Source organism: Ictalurus furcatus, chromosome 5, assembly GCF_023375685.1.
Source record: "Ictalurus furcatus strain D&B chromosome 5, Billie_1.0, whole genome shotgun sequence".
Lineage (NCBI taxonomy): Eukaryota > Metazoa > Chordata > Actinopteri > Siluriformes > Ictaluridae > Ictalurus > Ictalurus furcatus.
Window position 1 is genome coordinate 2,611,791 of NC_071259.1, and position 21,809 is coordinate 2,633,599.

The 21,809-nt window shown below is 42.7% G+C and overlaps 1 protein-coding gene across 2 annotated transcripts; it reads left to right on the forward strand.

The window, feature by feature from the left end:
• The first annotated feature begins 3,335 nt into the window (after positions 1-3,335).
• Positions 3,336-17,087, forward strand: stx2b (syntaxin 2b). Of its 2 annotated transcripts, XM_053624170.1 has the most exons (11): positions 3,336-3,443; positions 4,744-4,824; positions 4,896-4,995; positions 6,590-6,664; positions 7,467-7,540; positions 9,314-9,422; positions 11,815-11,888; positions 12,303-12,440; positions 12,853-12,963; positions 14,463-14,637; positions 14,736-17,087. In XM_053624170.1, the coding sequence occupies exons 1-10, from the start codon at positions 3,414-3,416 to the stop codon at positions 14,598-14,600; spliced, it is 930 nt and encodes a 309-aa protein (XP_053480145.1). In that variant the 5' UTR covers positions 3,336-3,413; the 3' UTR covers positions 14,601-14,637; positions 14,736-17,087. The 2 variants fall into 2 exon arrangements, with proteins under 2 accessions (XP_053480145.1, XP_053480147.1); XM_053624172.1 differs by lacking the exon at positions 14,463-14,637.
• Positions 17,088-21,809: the final 4,722 nt, after the last annotated feature.

Consider the following 21,809-nt stretch of genomic DNA (forward strand, 5'->3'; position numbering starts at 1 on the left):
TAACCCCATATGCATCATATTTGAACTATTTTTAAATACCATTTCAGGTTACTATTTTAGTCTGACCTGAAATCATCGATCGTACTTATCCAATAAATATAGTCATTGATATGCATTTCTCTTCAAAATTCATTAAAGACTAGGTCAAATCAAGCCTGATTACACTTTGGGACATCGTTTATTTTTTTTTTTACAGATATTTTTTTTTTTACTCAGTTAAAAGTGGAAGTATCGGGCCAAAAATATACTCCGGTATTAATCAGTAAATGTTTTTAACTGATGAAATCTCATGTTTTCGTGTGAAAAGTACTTGTCTAATATTGTTTGATTTTTTTGTTCTGTAGCAATGATGTCGTTTTTGCCTAAAAACCATCATTCAAATAAGTTTGCAATATTTACCACTAACTAGAATTGCCTTGCTGCCTAGTAGCTACTGGAATTGATGCTAATCTAACCTGGCATTAGCGAAATAAATTAGATAAACTTTCATCAACATGCTTTTTCAAATTCGATGGAGGTCAAGCCTTATCTTCCTTATACAGAGGAAAAGGAGATGCCTCATTTTATACAAATCTTAGCTTACTCCAGCATACTGAGACATTTTACTGGGGTTGGGCCAGTAGGGAGTCTGTTAAAAAAAAAAAAAAAAAAAAAAAGCAGACAGAAAAGCTAAGTGTAAATGAAATGAGAATGCTGAGATGGTCTGCAGGAGTGACACTCCTAGATTAGGTTCCAAACCGATATATCAGGGGCAGATTTAAAGTCCGATCACTACCTGAAAAATTGACTGAAGCACGGCTACGATGGTACGGACATGTGACGAGAAGACCAGAATACCACATGAGCAGAAAAGTGTTGGAGCTTGGTAGAGGAAAGAGAAGCCGTGGAAGACCTCGCCTAATGTGGATGGATGTTATAAATAAAGACCTCGCTAGAGACAATATAGACCCAACGACGACCCAGAACAGAGCAATCTGGAGACAAAAGATTAGGAGAGCCGACCCAAAGTAAATACGGTAAAAGGCCGGACAAAGAAGAGGGCCAGAGACACGCATCCAAAAGTTCCACACTGCAGTCTGGTGGATTATCTGTCTTCACCTGCTGAAAAACCAACACAATAGAAACGTTCATAAAATTTGTAATGGTTTTAATGGTAATTGTAATGGTCCCTGTGGGTCTCTACTGGTAATTTTTGTTGCCTTCTGTTGGTGGCAGGTTATGTCTAATTACCAATAATGGTAATGGTTTGTAACTGTATTTACTGTGGAAACCATTAGAATTTCTGTAATAGTTTCTATTATTTTTTCAACAAGGCAAACACACATGGATAGCAATAGTGCAAACTACTTTGTGTAGGTCACAACAAATGATGAATTGGAATGATTTTTCTTTAAATCATTTTATTCTACACTGATGAACTTTGGATGCTAAGTGATTAGATGCTAAACTAGGCACCATTTTACTGATGTTTAGCGTACTGTCACTGGCTGTATGAAAGAAGAAGAGGCCGTTGTGATTAGTACTCTTGAAAGTCTAAATAAAAAGGTAAGGAGTAAAACAGTTTTTTTTCTTGGAATTGTAACCGAGTAAAAGTATTCAATTTCAATAAAACTCTAAATCTATAAATGCATCAAAATATCCTGCTGGAACCTGCCAACCCTCGTAGAATTTGTAATGGTTTTAGTGGTTATAATGGGAATTGTATTAGTTCGCCTTGGTGATTTGTTGCCTTCTATAATTGGCATGTTATGTCTAGTGAATACCATTAAGGACCGGTAATGGTTTTACTGGTTAGCTAATGGTTTGTAATGGTACAGCGGGGGAAATAAGTATTGGACACGTCAACATTGTTTTCAGTAAATATATTTCCAATGAGGTTATTCACATGAAATTTTCACCAGACATCTGTATTAACTCAAGAAATCTGCACATATAAAGAATTCACAACACTAAAGTCCATAAATAAAGTTATGTGTAATAAAGTGGAATGACACGGGAAAAAAGTGTTAAACACGCTAAGAAAAAGCTGTTTTCCAAGGCAAGGTAAGGCAAGGAACGAGCTGAAATCCGTAAGTAATTATACCCCCTAACTGTGCAAATTAATATCAGCTGGGTTAGTGCATTGATGGTCTATAAAAAGGCTTTTCGTTAACAAGGTGTCACACAAGAAACATCTCATGATGGGTAAAAGCAAAGAGCTCTCCCAAGACCTCTTCGCGCAACATATTGATGGAATCAGATTCAGACGTATTTCAAAACTTCTGAGTCCTCCAGTAAGCACCATCAGGGTCATTATCCGCAAGTGGAAACAACATCACTCTGTCGTCAACCGGCCATGCACAGGAGCTCCTCGCAAGATTTCTGACCAGGGAGTCAGAAGAATAGTCAGAAGAGTAGCTCAAGAGCCAAGTACCAGTCGGAAAGAGCTCCAGAAACACTTGGAGGCAGCAGGTACCTGCTCTGCTGGTGTCTCTTCTATCTGGTGTCAATCCTCTGCAGTAGACTGTTTATCCACACAAAAAACCTCCCCAGTTTATTTTAGTTTAAAAAAAAAAAAAAGTGTACAATATCTGGGGGGAAAAATACTACAAAACAGTTTTATTCGATTTAAATGTATTAATTATTGACATCATTGCCTACTGGATTTCCTTTTTTTTCCTCCTTTAAGCAACAGTTGAATATTTTAGTAATAAATCATAGCAAACTGTGACTAAATTCATTATTAATGAACTAATAGGCTACAGTATAAATCCACAGAAGAGAGAAAAAAACATGTTTCAAAATGCACTCGATTGTTCAATCTGGCAACAATGAGAAGCTTTTATTTATATTTATGTTTACATAAAACAATTCTGTGGGGGAAATACTAGAAAATAAATGTATTAGATTTAAATTGATTGATGATTAATTGCATTGTGGATTCCTTTTTTTTTGGCACCTTTAACCAACAGTTGAATAATATAATGATATGAATAAAAGTGCAACAGATTTTAAATGAATATAAAATATGATGTATTTGTTTACTTGTTTGTTTGTTTAAACGAAAACAACTAACGGCAGCTCCACCTCCCTCCTCCCCTCCCTCCCTCCCTCCCGCCTCCCTACTCCGCGCGCTCATTCCGCCTTGCTCGCGTGAGCGGAGGTGTGTGTGCGGCGCGCGCTCACTCTGCCGGCAGGAAACATCACCGAGGCCGTTACTTTACATTTTACTGACTCCCTTTCGGAGTAACTGCGTCTTATAACGTTTTCCTGACTTTTATTTTCCCTTCTTCTTCTTCTTCTTTATTGATCTCCTGTCCGCCTGTTGATGAGTCACTCGGAGTCGGGATGGACTCGGGTGTTGTTATGGAAACAGACCGGAACTTCTTATTAGCAGGAAGATAACTTTTGTTCATTCAGAGTTTATTTTAAAAATGCGGGACCGTCTGGCTGAACTGAAATCTGTAAGTAGAGTAAGTTTGATCATAAATGCAACAGGGTAGTGTGTGTGTGTGTGTGTGTGTGTGTGTGTGTGTTTTCTAGCCCGGCTGTTAAACTGTTATTTCAGATGCTAACCTCAGGTCAGATAAATTGCGGGTGAAGTGTAAACGCGGTCATTTTGGATGTGTAGTGCACTAAGTAGTGTACACAGAGCGCTGTGTCCGTGCGTGGTGGACCGCGGTTATGTAGGAGTCAGAGAGGGGTTTGGGATTTGGACTTGGGTGTGTTCGAGTAGCGCGGCGTTTGCGCAGATCAGCGCAGCGCGTGCTTTACGCAGGTCTCAGCGAGGTCAACGACCTGTTTCACTACATGGGGGTTAAGTGACACACCCACATTTTCACATGCACGCTCGAAGAAGAGAGTTTTGTGCTCTGGTGATCTTGTTTGTACTTTATAGATTTGTATGTTTGTCTCCGCTCATTCTGTGACAACACTAAATGTTATGATTTGGATTGGGGTAAAATACTTTTCTCAAGTCCAAATGAATGACTGACCTACTGGCTGAATTTCTGACTGACTTTCCAACCGACTGACTGACTATTTCTCTGATCAGCTGAATTTCTGATTGAATTTCTGAATGTCTGACTGATTATCTCTCTGACCGACTGACTGACTGACTAGCAGACTGACTAACTGTCTGACTAACAGACTGACTGACTGACTGTCTGACTAACAGACTGACTGACTGACTGTCTGACTAACAGACTGACTGTCTGACTAACTGACTAACTGACTGTCTGACTAACAGACTGACTGTCTGACTAACAGACTGACTAACAGACTGACTGACTGACTGTCTGACTAACTGACTGTCTGACTAACTGACCAACTGACTGTCTGACTAACAGACTGACTAACAGACTGACTGACTGTCTAACAGACTGACTAACTGACTGTCTGAATGTCTGACTAACAGACTGACTGACTGTCCGACTAACTGACCAGCTGACTGTCTGACTAACTGACCAACTGACTGTCTGACTAACAGACTGACTAACTGACTGTCTGAATGTCTGACTAACAGACTGACTGACTGTCTGACTAACAGACTGACTGTCTGTCTAACTGACTGACTGACTGACCGACACTCTGACTAACAGCTTCACCGAATAGTTTATTTAGATTAGTTATTGCGAACGATTAAAAAAACCCATATTGCCACTATTTTTGTCTTGTTCGTTAGAAAAGTTCTCTTTTTAATAATGAAACGTTTTCATTTTATTTGAATACAACAGTAGTGTATTCCATATTTCCTGGATTTAGGGGAGGCCCAGCGATGAGGAAGATGGCAGCGTCGCGGTTCTTGTGGATCGAGGCGGCTTTATGGAGGGCTTTTTCAGAAAGGTACGTGTCTGACACTCCTTCATACGCATCTATCGCTAAAGACTCCTGCTCTGACCCTGCGTGTGTTTCAGGTAGAGGAGGTCAGGAGCATCGTTGATAAGATCTCCTCGCAGGTGAACGAGGTGAAGAAGAAGCACAGCATGATCCTCTCAGCTCCCAACCCTGACGAAAGTGCGTACACAATCAATCATACACCAAACACACACACACAGCACACACCGAACTCCATCTGACGTAGGTGTCTCTGGTCCCAGATCAGTTTGAATTGATTGAATATTCTTTGAAAAGCTTTGCACTGGAGCTAAAAATTATTAGTTTTTTTAATTGATGTTACGAGATTCAGACTTCTTGATTATTTCATGTCACCCGTAAGAACACCCACACAATCTCTGGAAATAATTCATTACATTCAGAACACCTGCTTGTTTGTGGACACGGCACTTTGTGTCGCGCTAGCTAATGCACGACACTCATTTTGCGTCACGGCGCTGGCTGAAGTCATTGTTTCAAATGCGCGCACACACACATGCACACTTGCGCAGCTCAGGCTAAATATAACACTGTCCTTGTGTACTGAGCACAGTAAAAGCAGGAAATCACACACACACACACACACTTCTACTGCATCCTCCAGGAAACACGCGAAGGAAACCTCACCTTTTCCGGCTTCAAATACACTCATTCATCTGCTTTAAATACACTTTTTTTTTCTTTTCTACACATCCTCAATTCACAGCACCTGTTAATTCTTTATTTCCTTTTTTCTACATCACTCACTCTCTCTCTTCCACTCTCTCTCTCTCTCTCTCTCTCTCTCTCTCTCTCTCTCTCTCTCTCTACTAAACTAATTATACACAACCTCAGCTCACCGTTAAGATATAACCGTTAAGTAAAAATTTCCTTCAGCCATCAGAACAATACATTAACTCTGACGTGTTTGACTGATAGCATTTCGCTTCCGTTCTTGCGGTTTTGTAAACGTCGGGTATACGGACGGTCCGATCGCAGGCTTGATGTCGTATAGCTCGTTCGTATACGCGCTTGGCCAAGTTGGCACGTGCGCTACACGGTGAACGAAACCTCCACTCGACTAGCGGCTCATTTCCGAGACCACAACCGAACAGAGCGTGCTGAATGTGAACGCACCTTATCGTGTATTCTGTTCAGCTAGCTAGCAAGCAAAATAGCTGACCTCGCTGCTTAACAACATTTGTTAGTCATGTTTGTTTATTTATTTTTCTTCTTTTGTTTATTGTTCCCTAGCAAGTAGTTTGTGTGCGTGCTTGTGCTATATTTAGATCTGTACAACAATGCTGGTGAATTCTCAATACTGATTGGCTCAGTTTTCTCGAACGGCAGCTCTGATAGTAGTTCCGGCTGCAAGGCGAATCCCAGGTTTACGTTAACGCGTGTGTCCGAATGGGTTATCGTTTCTATAGCAACAGCTCATTCACAGGGACTTGTATGGAGGACATGAACACAATCTAAGACTAATAACAAATGGGTTTTTGAAAAAGGCGTTATTTAACGGGGATACGGTTTCCCGTAGATAGATGTTTATTTAAAAGTTGCGGAAGGAGTCTCCAGTGTCAGCGGTAAAGCTGAAACGTTAAAGTTTTCAGACACGGCTCATTAACTTCAAGATAGAGGGAAAGAAGAGAGGTGGTGGAAAGACTGTTTATAGCTGCTGTAACGTAAGGGAAGACAGGAACTAACTTGTTTCATAGTTGTTCTGCACTGACTAAACTCTGATTTCTTCAATTAGGGACCAAAGAGGAGCTCGAGCAGCTGACGGTCGAAATCAAGAAAAATGCCAATGTGGTGCGGACCAAACTCAAATGTGAGTGTATGAGGGAGAGAGAGAGTGTGAGAGTGAGTGAGTGTGTGAGAGTGAGTGAGTGTGTGTGTGTGTGTGTGAGAGAGAGAGTGTGTGTGTGTGTGAGAGAGAGTGTGTGTGTGTGTGAGAGAGAGAGTGTGTGTGTGAGAGAGAGAGAGTGTGTGTGTGTGAGAGAGAGAGAGTGTGTGTGAGTGTGTGTGAGGGAGCGAGAGAGTGTGTGAGAGCGAGAGAGTGTGAGAGAGAGTGTGAGAGAGTGTGTGTGAGAGAGAGAGAGGGGAGAGAAAGAGAGATTGACAGAGTGTAAGAGAGAGGGGAGAGAGAGGCAGAGGGGGATAGAGGGAGAGAAAGAGAGACAGGAGGGGGAGAGGAAGAGAGAGAGACAGGGAGAGAGAGTGTGTGTGTGAGAGACAGGGGGAGAGGGGGGAGAGAGAGAGTGTGTGTGTGTGAGAGAGAGAGAGAGATGGGGAGAGAGAGAGACAGGGGGAGAGAGAGAGTGAGAGAGACAGAGGGGGAGAGAGTGAGAGAGAGATAGAGGGAGAGAGAGAAAGAGCTGTAACACAACCAGGGTTCAATAGAGGGAGAGAGCGAGGGAGAGAGAGAGAGAGAGAGAGAGAGAGAGCTGTAACACAACCAGGGTTCAAATCCATTCTTTGGAGTTTATCCACACAGTGAGTGTAGATCCATTCGAGAAGTCTTTCACGTCACTGACGCTGCCACAGGAGTCCATTAGACAGCTCCACAAGCCTAATGTGTGTTTCCTACAAATTGTGGGTGATGTTATTATTTCTCCTCTCTTCGTCCTCAGCTATGCAGCAGAGCTTGCCTCCCGAAGACCAAGCCAACCGTGCCTCAGTGGACGAGCGCATCCAGAGAACGCAGGTGGAGATCTTCTCAGAAGCGTTTTGGATCGGTTTTGTTTTTTAAGGTCCAAGAAACAGGGACTTGAGTTTAGGTCCTTGATTTGCTATTAATTAATCCCAGAACTCGGCTAATAAGAACGGTGGAAAACAAGAACGTCCGAGTTCAGTCCGTACAGGATTTCACACTACAGGAGTTTTTTTTTTTATATTGTTACGGCCAAAAATGCTCGATTTGGCTGCGGCTTTTTTTTCCCCCAGAATTTTGCAGTGATGTTTGTTGGCAAATGAGACCTTTTAGCTGTACTCATGTTCGACACACACGAATCAAAGAGGCTGCAAAGCGACGGACGGGCAGCACGGTGGGCCGAGACGGGTCATGTGACGTCATCATGTCGCGTCTCGGCCCACCTTGCTGCTCGTCCGTCGCTTTGGCTAAACGTAAAATATACTGTAGGTTTCCACTTCCTGAAAATATACAGGTCGGTGGAGTAGCTATGCTAAATTGCCCCTAGGTGTGAATATGTGTGTGTGTGGTGCCTTGCAATGGACTGGCGTCCCGTCCCGGGTGGGAGAGAGAGTATATATACTGGCGTCCCGTCCAGGGTGGGAGAGAGAGTATATATACTGGCGTCACGTCCAGGGTCTGAGAGAGAGTATATATACTGGCGTCCCGTCCAGGGTCTGAGAGAGAGTATATATACTGGCGTCCCGTCCAGGGTGGGAGAGAGAGTGTATATATACTGGCGTCCCGTCCAGGGTGGGAGAGAGAGTATATATACTGGCGTCCCGTCCAGGGTGGGAGAGAGAGTATATATACTGGCGTCCCGTCCAGGGTCTGAGAGAGAGTATATATACTGGCGTCCCGTCCAGGGTGGGAGAGAGAGTATATATACTGGCGTCCCGTCCAGGGTGGGAGAGAGAGTATATATACTGGCGTCACGTCCAGGGTGGGAGAGAGAGTATATATACTGGCGTCCCGTCCAGGGTGGGAGAGAGAGTATATATACTGGCGTCCCGTCCAGGGTCTGAGAGAGAGTATATATACTGGCGTCCCGTCCAGGGTGGGAGAGAGAGTATATATACTGGCGTCCCGTCCAGGGTGGGAGAGAGAGTATATATACTGGCGTCCCGTCCAGGGTCTGAGAGAGAGTATATATACTGGCGTCCCGTCCAGGGTGGGAGAGAGAGTATATATACTGGCGTCCCGTCCAGGGTCTGAGAGAGAGTATATATACTGGCGTCCCGTCCAGGGTGGGAGAGAGAGTATATATACTGGCGTCCCGTCCAGGGTGGGAGAGAGAGTATATATACTGGCGTCACGTCCAGGGTGGGAGAGAGAGTATATATACTGGCGTCCCGTCCAGGGTGGGAGAGAGAGTATATATACTGGCGTCCCGTCCAGGGTCTGAGAGAGAGTATATATACTGGCGTCCCGTCCAGGGTCTGAGAGAGAGTATATATACTGGCGTCCCGTCCAGGGTGGGAGAGAGAGTATATATACTGGCGTCCCGTCCAGGGTGGGAGAGAGAGTATATATACTGGCGTCCCGTCCAGGGTGTAATCCCCATGCCTTGTCCCCAGTGATGCAGAGATTCCGGATCCACCGCGAACCTGACCGGGATAAAGCGCTGGTTGAAGATGAATGAATAAATGAATATTGAAATGAAAGGGTTTTTCTGTAAAGCAATACCATCTGTTTCAGTGCTTATTTTGGTATGAACCTGAATGTGTTGTGTTTCGCACTCTCTCTCTCTCTCTCTCTCTCTCTCTCTCTCTCTCTCTCTCTCTCTAGTATTCAGTCTTGTCTCGGAAGTTTGTGGAGGTCATGACCGAGTACAACGACACGCAGGTCTCCTTCAGAGAGCGGAGCAAGGGCAGGATCCAGAGACAGCTGGAGATCAGTGAGATATATATATATATATATATATATATATATATATATATACACACGCACACACACACACGCATCCACACACACATTCTCTCCGAAGAGGTTATGATCTCACTCACATGCATGTACTTGTAACATTTTTCCTCATCAGGCATACCAACAATGTGTGTTGGTGTGTCTAAAGCTAGTAGCAATTGATGTGTATATATATGTATGTGTGTGTGTGTGTGTCTGTGTCTCTCTCTGTCTGTCTCCTCAAGCACATGCACATGCTTGAATTACTTCTCAAGTATTTATCATATTTCTCACTGTAAGTGCACACACACACACACACACACTCACAAAACTCATCACTGATTACTAGCATTAGCTGTTGATCAGCTTAGTAGACAGAGTATGTTAAAGACGGGATCGGCACTTACAAAGTCGATCCCGACCATGCCAGGAATCCGAAAAAGCAAAATTAGCTGTGCTTTCTTGGTGGGAGGGGCATACTCTGTCTCCCCTGTCAATCACAGCGACACTAGCCAATGGTCATGTATGAGGAAGAGGACCGATGGCGCTTTCTTCCGCGCGTTCAGCTGCCCTGTGAGTCAGCGCGAGCAGCCGTTTGAAAAGACAGTGAACCGCAGGCTTCACACGATACGATACGTTTCATAAACCACCGAATCTGTCACGGTACGATTAGATCGATACGTTGGCCTACTATTAATATTCAAATGATAATAGCATAGAGAAGGTCTAAGAGCATCATAGTTATGTGGGAAATGGCTTTGCTAGTGTATTCGACTATTTACACATCAGTGTAACCTCCTATAACTCGTTTTTTTTAAAAATACTGATTTTCAATATATTCATTTCAGACGATAAAATCTGAAAGTCAGTTGACTGACTATGAAGACGGGTCGACACAGGGACTACTTGTGAGTCAGTTGATGCGCGTGTCCCAGCAGGAGCTGCTTAATTAGGTCCTCGTTCGGCATGCGACACATGAGACTAGCCTCTCTGTCACCAGAGACCGTGTTGTAGGCGTTTCCTTGGTAACGCAAGACCGCCACAACGGGCCGAGAGAGGGGTTATGTGACTCAGGCTGTACTCATGCTCTAGGTCAGGTGTGTTGATTAATGCCAGATCCGTGAATACAGTATTGATCCTATAAGGTAAACTGCATTGTTATAGCAGATGAATTATATAATTCAAATCTACACGCAGCTGATGTGTAGTCGATATTCAGTCATTTGTGTGAACAATATACATATGACTTTTTTTTTATTATTATTCATTTTTTGGTGACACTTTTTTTTTTTTTTTTTTAAACCTCCCCCCAAAAAAAAAGACACTAAGTTTTGCTAAGTCTCGTGAAGTTGATGTGAAACCGGTATTTCCCGGTTGCCTAGCAACAGTGAACTCATGACGTGAACGGCGTCCCCGAGTTGAAAAGTGCAGCGTTTATGCTAGTCGTGCAAAGCTCAGGCTTCCCCGCGATACGATACGATACAAGTTCAATTCGTAACGTTTCACGGTACCACTGACTCTCTTGCGATACGATACGATTCGATTAGTAGCCTTTGATCGATATGTCGGCCTACTATCGATATTCAGATGTTTCAGACACCAGTATTCTGTTCAGTATTCAATATTATAATGATTTTTTTTTTTTAATCCAAATTTCTCCCAATTTAGTGAGTCAGTTTGCTACCCGTTAGCTAGGTGGTCTCTGTCACACGACAGATCCCCGTCACGGAGGTGAACGCCGGGACGTCCTATTGTCAAGAAGCCTTTTTTCAGATCAGGGTGTGTTCACCCTGTATATTTGGGGATGATGAGAAGGGGGGAGTTCATTGCTAAGTGACTTTTGTGAAATGATAAAATTTGGAATAACAAACTACTTCTGCAGTTGATCACCCAAAACTGTTGGATATCACAGGATGGTGTGTGTGTTATGTAGGTAAACAGGAGCTGTGAGCATCCTGGTCCCTCATGTCCCCACTGTTTCTCCCTGGAGTCCTCTCTCCCTCATTTCTCTTCCGTCCCTGGAGTGTAACAGAAAGCCTTCCCAGCAGGAGCAGTACGGAGCTTTAGCAAATAGTGTGTGTGTGTGTGTGTGCGTGTGCACATGGTCGTATACATACAGGTTTCAGTCATGCTATTGTTCTACCTCTTGACTTTCTGCTTCTCCCAGCTGAATAAACACGATTCCTGCAGGGTCATGTTTCTCTCTCTCTCTCTCACACACACACACACACACACACACACACACACATACAAAAATGAATATAAACATCAGCAGCACAATAGTATTACGTACGTTTTATATCACTTCGTTCTAAACACACAATGTGCATAAATATCAGAGATGGCATATAAATAAAATAGAGTTGTTATTGTGTGTGTTCTTGCAGCTGGAAAGAGGACCACCAATGAGGAACTGGAGGACATGCTGGAGAGCGGGAACCCCTCCATTTTTACCTCGGATGTGAGTCTGACTCAGTGTCCCGAGTAATCTTATAACAGACTCACGGCCATAAAATAATTCATTTGTTTATACGGATTGGAAATGTCCGATTAAGTCGAGTAAAACACCGAAAGGGTTTTAAAGTTTATGGAAGGAGTCTCCAGTGTCAGTGCTTTGTCAAGCTGGGAACTAACTCGTCTCACAGACGTAAAATCGAACGAGAAATGGATTAAAAAGACAATGCGACAAATTGTTGTAGTGTAAGACGAGTGATACACTTCAGAATATGCTTGTATAGGAAAATAATCAACCTGGGGACGGGGGGGGGACGGGGGGGACGGGGGTCTTCACACCACCCCGCCTCCATATTGTTAAGCTCAGTGTGCTTTTTTTTTTATTCCTGAGTTTACTGATACACCTCCTGTCTGTCCTCAGATCATCTTGGACTCGCAGATCACGCGGCAGGCGCTGAACGAGATCGAGTCACGTCACAGAGACATCATCCGCCTCGAGTCCAGCATCAAAGAGCTCCACGACATGTTCGTGGACATGGCTATGCTCGTCGAGACGCAGGTGGAGCCCCTGTTTAATCAGCGAAGATGCATGTTGATGTATTTATGTTTGTTTATCGATCCTGCCGTTTTTGAAGTACACAAAGCTCCGCCCTCAAAACTTATGGCGGTTCGACTAGAGTTAGCATGCTAACCAGAGTTACCATTAGCAACGACACTCGGACCTTCTGCTACTTCAGAACCAAGGGTGTGTCTCAACCAGCTCGGTTGTGTGTATTAAATGTCACAAGGTGTAATTTAAGGAACGTGTGTAACATCATGTGGCTAAACGTGTAGTATAGGTGGATTTTTGTTTTCTTTTTTTTTTTTTTGCGTTTAAACATCGTTACATTTTAATAACGTTCGTTCTGTGTTCTCTCTCTGTCTCTCGCACAAACACACACACACACACACACACACACGTGTCCTTACAGGGTGAGATGATCGACAACATAGAGAACAACGTGAGGAACGCCGTGGAGTATGTAGGCAAAGCTAATGAGGAGGTGAAGAAAGCTGTGAGGTACCAGAAGAGCGCCCGCCGGGTACGAAAACATAAACACACACACACACACACACACACACACACGTTCCCCTTCACTTCACAGTGCTTTCTGCTAATCTTTAATCACACAGGTTTAAACATGTCTGAACATACCTGCAGGCTGGCTTTTATTATCGTTTTTAACCTGCACTTAAACTGCCTTTACCTTCTTCTCCTCAGTTTAAAGCAAAAACGTATCAAAGATCACTGACTGGGCATGTGCTGTTAATCGTTTCTAACACACACACACACACTTATCACGGGCATAAGGTGGACAAACATGGAGGCTGAAATTCATATAATCCCATAATTCTATTCTTCAGATGAGTGCTGAACCATTGGGGTCTGTGTGCAGAGCTCAGACTCCAGAAAAGCCCATATATGGAAATGCTGCCTTGTCTCTGAGTCTGTATATGGAAATGTCAGTGGGCGTGGTCATGAACAGGGATGTGGGCGTGTCTTTGGATCCATATATGGAAGTCTTAGAATAAAAAGAAGGCATTCCTGTGTGTGTACATCTGCGCATTTGACAGCTAGCTAATATGCGCTAACCTGACAAAATTTAATAATTAAAGAATTCATGAATTTTAGGTAATAAATATTTATTATCCTTTCCTTCTAATGCTAACCAGCTAGCTAGGGTCTTTTTTTTTTTTTTTAAATTAAAGATATTTAAGTCATGCATGTTGATTAATCCTCACCGCCTGCATTTGCTTGCTAGCTAACATGAGCGAACCTGACAGACTTCCATAACTGAATAACATGTTTACATCTTATTCATAAATGTTCATAATCCTGACCGCTAATGCTGGTCAGCTAGCTAACCTGAGCAGAACCTGACAGGATTTCTGAACCATTTTGAGTCGTGTTCATGAACGCTGCTAATGCTAGCAAGCTAACATGTGGCGAGATGTCATGCTTAAAGAAGATTTTTAGGAAGTCATATGAAGTCATTATGAAGTGTTCATAATCCCCACCGCTAATGCGCGACAGCTCGCTAATAAAATGTAACCTGACAGGATTTCATAACTAATCTTCACAGCTAATGCTAGCTCGCTTGCTAACCCGACAGGATTTGTAAAATAACTTCGTATTGTCGTATTTATAAATGTGTACTCAGCTTTTACTGCTAACGCTTGAGAGCTGGATAACAAAACCTGACGGGATTTCTGTATGGTTTTTTTTAAAAACAAAAAAGTAACATACTGTTCATAAATTTAATGATCTTCACTGCTAACGCTAGCTAGCTAGTCAGCACGAGTATAGCTAATTATAGAGCATGTGTGAAAGATGTCATACAGCGCTTGTTGAGAAATATTAAAAGAGCGTGTTAGGCTATTTTAAATATGGACTTAAAGACACAACCATCCGTCGCAGTGAAGGACACGCCCACTGGTCTCCTAAACGGAATAATATCGTTTTTATTATCATGATAAGGAAATGTAATCGGCACATGCGTTCAGGCAGTGGAGACATCTTGTTGTTCTGTGTTCTGGACAGAAATACATCATTCTGGCTGTGATCCTGCTGGTGATAATCGGTGTCCTCGCGCTAATCATCGGCCTTTCCGTGGGCCTGTCGTCTAAATCGACTATAACCCCCGCCTCCTCCATTACTACATCGACTAATCCCGCTTAAGCGTGCCTCCATGTACTAAACCCACTGACCAATCAGAGTATGTATTTCATCGTGTAAGTTCATAATAATACCTGATTCACGGATGACTTATTTACAGCCTTTTCTCTTTCTCTCTCTCTTTTTTTTTTTCATCAGAAAATTGTGTACGTTGCCATTTGCGGATCGGTGTGCCTTCTTCTACTGCTCATCATTATCGTCGGAGTGTTTGCTAGTTAGCCGCCAAGACTCCAACCAAACTCCAACCAAGTCCAGAGCCTGAACTAAACGCTTTGTATTTGTATGAGTTGTTTTGCTACTACTGCGATTTTTTTCTAATCTTATGGCTCGTGTTTGTAGAGTTTCAAAAGTCGAAAAAGAAATATTCCACGTTTCTCCAGGAGCTGAGATTGAGCACTTTTGCTACCGACACTCGTGGCCAGGTTTGATTCTTCCTCTTCCTATGAAGAGATGAAAATATAAAGCTTTTCGTGAACTCTGGATTCCCGAAAAAGGCTACGTTGACGTTTCCTTGTCATCACCATAGACCGATCAGAATCCGCTCTCATCTCATCTCATCTCAGAATCTGCTCATCATGGGTTAAAAACAACATTTTGGCCAAAAATAAAACGGACACAATGTACACGAAGGTAGTCGATCAACCAAGACGTATTTGGTGGCTGAAGATTACTACGATCTAATGAAGCTTATAGCTGCCAGCTCCATATGAGCATCGGAGAAAGCCCGATGTTTGAAGGTATAATCATATACTTCAGCAGATGAAAATATACTGTACTTCCAGGTGTGTCAGTAAGGTGTTGGGCCGCCACAAGCCACCAGAACAGCTTCAGTGCTCCTTGGTATCGATTCTTCAAGTCTCCGGAACTCTACAGGAGCGATGAACACCAGATCATGGTGGAGAGCGCCGTTGCTTTCGAACCCGTCGGTCCAAAATGCTCAATGGGTCGAGATCTGATGAGTGTGAAGGCCATGGCATGTGATTTTAAATCCTCTTCAATCCATTCAGTCAGCCCTCATGCCTTGTGGATGTGGGCGGAGTCATCCTGGAAAAGGTCACACCCATCAGGAAAGAAACATCATTAAAGGGTCAGCGTGATCGGTCAGAAGAAGTTGATTTGCTTTCCTTGCCAAGTGGTCAAGTGGAGCCAAACCACTTGGCAAGGAAAATAAATAAATAAATGCCCCCCCCACAGCATAACAGAACCCTTGAGTCTGTCATACAATTTGTTACATGATTTCCCTCCCTAATATCTTGCACAGCTGGTGTCTGTAAACTTCCTGGAAAGATTCTCTGGAAACTTTGTGTAATTCGCCTCAAATTTTCTCGATTTAGTCTTGCACTTGCACTCTGTGCTAAACTTGTACCTGTAACCCTTTCTTTACCTGCTAACTACATTAGCAATTTAGCTCCAAAAAAATAAAAATAATGAAGGAAATTTCAGACACTTAAACCTTTCGGTAAGATCATATTTAGCCAGAACTATCAGTTTAACACTTTTTTTTGTGTGTGTGTGTGTGTCTTTTTATACTTAATGTAGCTTCCTGAAAGAAAAGAAACTTAAGATACTTAGCTCCTATAATAATTCCCTGTTCATGGAAACGTAATTGGTTTGCCTCTTCATCCTTCATCAAGTGAAACTCTGGCTAGTTTTGTCAAGCCTTCACTATTGTGATTTGTCGCGAAGTCTTGATCTTGGCGTCCGGTTTACATCTGCATCACGCTCATGAAGCTGAGCCATAATTGACTGCTTTGTGCATCTTCTATACACTGAATCCATGTCACGACCTCTGAACTCTGGATTCCCCATAAGGGTTCACGTGTTTACATTCTGTCCACTGTTCAACGTTTGCCTCTTGCCCTTCACGTGCGATGTCATCGACAACAGATGCGCGCTTCTCGTCGTCGCCGGTTGTCCTCACGTCACGTACGTCATCTCTTCTGCCTGAGAGTTGCACAGATGAGTAGCGTTCTTGCTCCGCAGCACTACGATGTGTAACGTCGCTCGCCGCCTTGTGAGGTCTGACCGAAGATGGCAGACGCCGATGCAATCCCGACAAGTGCACTTAATACTGTAGCACAGAATACACACATCAAGTGCACTTAATGTTCAGCCAAATGTTTAAGAAATAAGCCAGTGATCTAAAAAATAAATGAATATACTGCTTATCATGTCACTGCCCTTAACGATGAGATAAGTCACAGCTCACTTTAATTAATGCTGCCGTGTTGTAGCAGGTGTAGGAGATTTTCGTTTATTATCTGTTGTACACGTCAGATCAGGAGGGAAAATGGAAATTTTGGTAATGTAATGTCACTGACTGCTGGGTGTTTCAGGGATGGAAGGCTGATATCAGACCTTTTGAACATGTTTTGTTTGTCAGAATTTACTGAACGCTCCTATAACCATGTATGTAAAAGTACATTTCTGTAATTAAAATGGAATTGCGCAATATGTGTATTCGGTTCTTATATCAAAAACGAACGTCCACTAAATCATTATATACACTTGAGGTCATAAGTTTACATACGCCTTGCCGAAGCTGCGAAATGTTAATCATTTTAAATAGTAATAATAATAATAAGAGGGATTATTAAAAGTGCATTTTTTCAAATTTATTTACTAGTCCTGCCGTGAGGAAGCCATTTCACATGACAAATGTTTACATCTAGTCCACAAGACACATTGATAATAATAACATGAATTTACACACATGAACCTGCTCAAAAGTTTACACACGCTTGAGTATTAATCCCGTGTGTCGTTACGTGGATGATCACCGACATGATGTGTGTATGTTTTGTGAGAGTTCTTCACCAGTCCCTTGTTTGTCCTGAGCGGTTAAACCGCCCGCTGTTCTTCAGAAAAATCCTCCAGGTCCTGCACGTTCTTTGCTTTTCCAGAATCTTCTGCATATTCGAGCCCTTTCCAACAGCGGCTATATGATATTATCATGGGGGGGGGGGGTAAACTTTTTAACAGGATGATCGGTTTAAATTGTTATTATTTTGTTTAAAGATCTTCTTTTTTTCCATTTAGTACTGTCCTACGCAGGCTACATGATATATATACATTTTTCCCAGAAAACAAAATATGAATTTATGTACAAATTTATTATGATGAGCAACTCAGTGAGTGTGACAAAATGGAGGCAGGTGCAGGAACACATGAGGAACTCTCTGTCTCGCTGTCTCACACACAAACATGGCAGGATAAACACACACACACACACACACACACAGAACTCACCTGACCCATAAAGCTGATGGGAGAGCTGATGAGGCGTAAACAGGCGGCGCGGTTCCATCAGGACAGAGCACTTATACAACGTGAGTGAAATATTCTCGTACCTTCTTACTATTCCTAAGTACTCCAAAGCTTATATCTGTCATTTATAATGTATAAAGTGTGAACAGTGAGGGATGTGTAGATGGTGAAGGAATGTGTTGGTGGAAAACGGATATGCCTATCTTGTGGCATCTCTCCCAGCCCAGTACTGGACGTCTCACTCGAAAATTCTCTCAGGATTTCCCATTAACATAACGCACAGGACTCATAAGTATCGTTCATTCGCCTTATCCCTGGTCAAGATCACGGTGGCTTCGGAGCCTATCCCGGGAACACTGGACCGTGAGATGGGAACACGTTCACACGTGTCCCCGATCACACCTGGGAGCAATTTAGAATCTCCGATACACCCAACGGCATGTTTTCAGGAGGTGTGAGGAAACCGGAGAACCCAGAGGAAACCCGCATAGACGTAGATTTTACGTCGATGCAGGTTTTACAGGATCGTCGCAGCGTGATCGACTTTCCCTCTGTGTGTGTACTGCCATCTCATGGTCATGACCAAAATTTCAAGCTCTGTCTCATGACCGTTTCCCCTGCCTCCATCTTAAGCGTTGATTCATCACTTTACAGCTCTTACAGCGACGAAGTGAACAAAACTGCAGAGAACAGGAGAAGAATTTACCCAGAAGGCATTACAGCGAATATACATCACTGATGTAATGAGCGCACACATCCTGGTACACGATTCTCCAGCGTTTCTAAGATGTCTTAGGATATCTAGGAAAGACTACCGTTGTAGCCGTACTCAAGACTTCAAATTAGATCTGGACCAAAAGGGAAAGACCGAATCAAAGACCCACTTGAACCTCTTTTTATGGTATGACCTTTGGGAATCCCTGACACTGATCCATCTCTTCATGGGAAAACTACTTATTATGTGTTTTATTATCCCTGATTAGCGTCCTCCATTAGAGTCTATCGCCATTTTAGGAACCATAAAAGAATCCCTGCTGCCATTTTAAAGAGTTTAATACTTCAGCTCAGATGATCATCAGAATTAAGACATTTTATTATTTATTTATTTTTTTAAAGTAAAGGCACACATCAGGACCAGAATTTACCCAGAAGGCATTGCAGACAATGCAACAGTTTGGGCCAAGATTGTTTGCGCTAGAATACTTTTGCTGAGGTTGTCTCAGGCTAGTTTACTAGCAGTTAGCTAGCTAGCCTAGCTACTTCAAATGATGTTATCATCAAAGGTTAAATTTGTGCTTTTCCAAGTTGCCTATTCGTGCTTATTTATTGAAATAACAACGAGACATGTTCCTACATGTTTACATACAGTACATTATTTTAATATAGTTTTGTCAACCACCAAAAAAAAAAAGTATATGTTGCCATATTGAGTTGCTAGCATGGTAACTACTGCATACATTCTTAGCATGCTTAATAGCTACTCTGATAACAAGCTAGCAAATATTGTCAGTTGCCATAGAACAGTCAGCTAAATAAAACCAATTTTGGACAAAAAAAATGTTATATTTCTGAGAAATTCAACATTCTGTGGAATCATGAGATGTGGCATTAATGTCTATGGAATCCCTCTGGCCTCTATGGGCTCGTCTAACAAACTTCACTTGACCTAATAAAATATCTGCCTCGCCCTTAAAACCACACCGAGAGTCCTCCCGTGGGTAAATGGTAAAGGGAAGTCGATATGGGTGTGTGTAAAACAATCTTGCAACCCAGCCTTAATCTACATTCTTGATAGCCAGTGTAACCCAGCGTCCATACTTGCATAACAGCAAGGAAGTGCGGGGATTAATAATCTCACCCCCCTGTCATGTCGATGTTTCTCCACGACACACTACCCTCATGGACCCCCCTGTCCGTGGGGGTAGTCTAATGTGGGGATACATCAACGGATGGAGTTTGTCCGGTATCTGTCTGGAGCACAGTGAGAGAATAAGTATAGATTAAATGTAGGTTATGGATTAATGTACACATTGCTGCAGCACTCATCTGTGAGGATTAAGATTGTGTGTCGATTACAGGATTATGTTTCGAATGTATGACTTTGCTGTACGGTGTATGACGAGGGATGGTTTAAGGTTCGAGGACGCAGAGTGTTTTGTATTTCTTATTCGAATTATTTTTATTAATGCTTTCCAAAACGATTACAGCTAACGCTAGAAAATAGTCGGTATGTAGTCTGTCAGAATGCTGGATTAGACGCGTAACTATCTACCATGTGTAGTTTTTAATTCTTGTATTAGCTGGATCGCTTGTAATCAGTTAATTGCTCCTAATGTAGAAATATCTGTTTTTAAAGCTAGAGCTTGAACTGCATTCTGAAAGCAGAAGTAATTCCCAAATTCAGAACTTCTGGTCATGGCTCGGGCTATATGTCTAGGTCGCAGCTTAACCCTCATTGAAGTCGATCCCAGTCCAGAGGGAAAGCACCAGGAACTTAAAGAACTAGATTTCACCCACAGTGGAAATGAGGCTAGTTAGGAATGAACATGTGACTTCATGCAAGATGATGCTTCAGCTCTGGGTTTCTCCGAGTGAATGAAGTGTGTCTCGATGTTGCAGGAGATGATGGGGGCTGACAGACAGTCTAAAGTGGAGCTGATGCTTAAACAGTCGCAAAAGGAGCTACGCTGGATCCAGAAGCAGCTGTCACTCATCGCTAATGGGAGAAATGGACCAGTGAGGACAAACGAGAAGGTGAAGGTGGATCGCTACACGGAATACGTACAGAATGCAGGAAACATTTCCGGTATCAGGAGGTCCCTGACTGGCACTGCTTTTTAAAATCACATGACACTGGTGGAGATTAGGATCAACATGTGCCAGTGCTGTTATGGTTTATTATTTCATTAGAATAGTTGTAAGATCACTTGACTGGTTACTTGAAAAGAAAAGGGGTGCATCTGAAACTCAGTAATGTTACCTGCAATTATAATAAAACATTTTAAAGTGTGGAAATGTTTTCGAGGAAAAACGCTCGAAATATATAAGACAATAGAAAAACAGTGGATTTTTTTAATGCTAAGTGCTGTACATGTTGTTCGTGTGCAATACCAAATACAGCCACAAGGGTGCAGCAGCGTGTCGCGTGACTACTGCGGGTTTGTTGGGAAACCCGGAAGTTGACAAATAACCTCGTTAATACAGCGCAGCATCCGTGGCCTCTGATTGGACAGCTGCGCTCTCTCTCTCTCTCTCTCTCTCTCTCTCTCTCTCTCTCTCTGTGCGTGTGTGTGTGTGTGTGTGTGTGAGTGTGTGTGTTTTCTCCATATTTATATTTATATTGGTAACCATTTCAAAACTCAAGTGAAGAGATGAAAAGAACCGCAGGAGAGATGGATGGATGGATGGATAAATGAGTGGATGTTTGACGGTCGGATGAACAGAAGTATAGATAGATGGATGGAAAGATGGATTAATTGATCAATGAATATTTTAGATGGTTTGATGGATGGATAGATGGATGGACAAGTGCATGGACGGAAAGAGGGCAAGATGGAGAAATGGATGTATGGATAGAGGAACGGAGAGATGGATGGAAGAGTGCACTGAGGATGAATGGAAAGCTGGACATATAGATAGATTCATATAGGCCTATTGGATGGATGGATGGATGGATGGATGGACAAGTGCATGGATGGAGAAATGGATGGATTAGTGGATGGGTGGATGAATGGAGGGATGGGGGATAAATGATGGATGAATGGAAAGATGGACAGATAGATGGATGAACATAATTGGGTGGAGGAATGGATGGATAGATGATTGGATTAACGGATGGATGGATGGATGGATGGATTCTGAGGTGTGTAAGTAGAGAGAGAGACCCCCCCAAAAAAACAGCCCACGCGACCTTGTCAACTCCAATCACAGAGAGGAGAGAGAGAG

What these genes read in the sequence shown, in the direction of transcription:
- stx2b (XM_053624170.1), top strand. Translation starts at nt 3,414, where the DNA reads ATGCGGGACCGTCTGGCTGAACTGAAATCT. An exon ending in AGCTCCCAACCCTGACGAAA is followed by an intron (nt 4,996 to 6,589) that starts GTGCGTACACAA and finishes TTCTTCAATTAG; the next exon opens with GGACCAAAGAGGAGCTCGAG. An exon ending in CCAGAGACAGCTGGAGATCA is followed by an intron (nt 9,423 to 11,814) that starts GTGAGATATATA and finishes GTGTTCTTGCAG; the next exon opens with CTGGAAAGAGGACCACCAAT.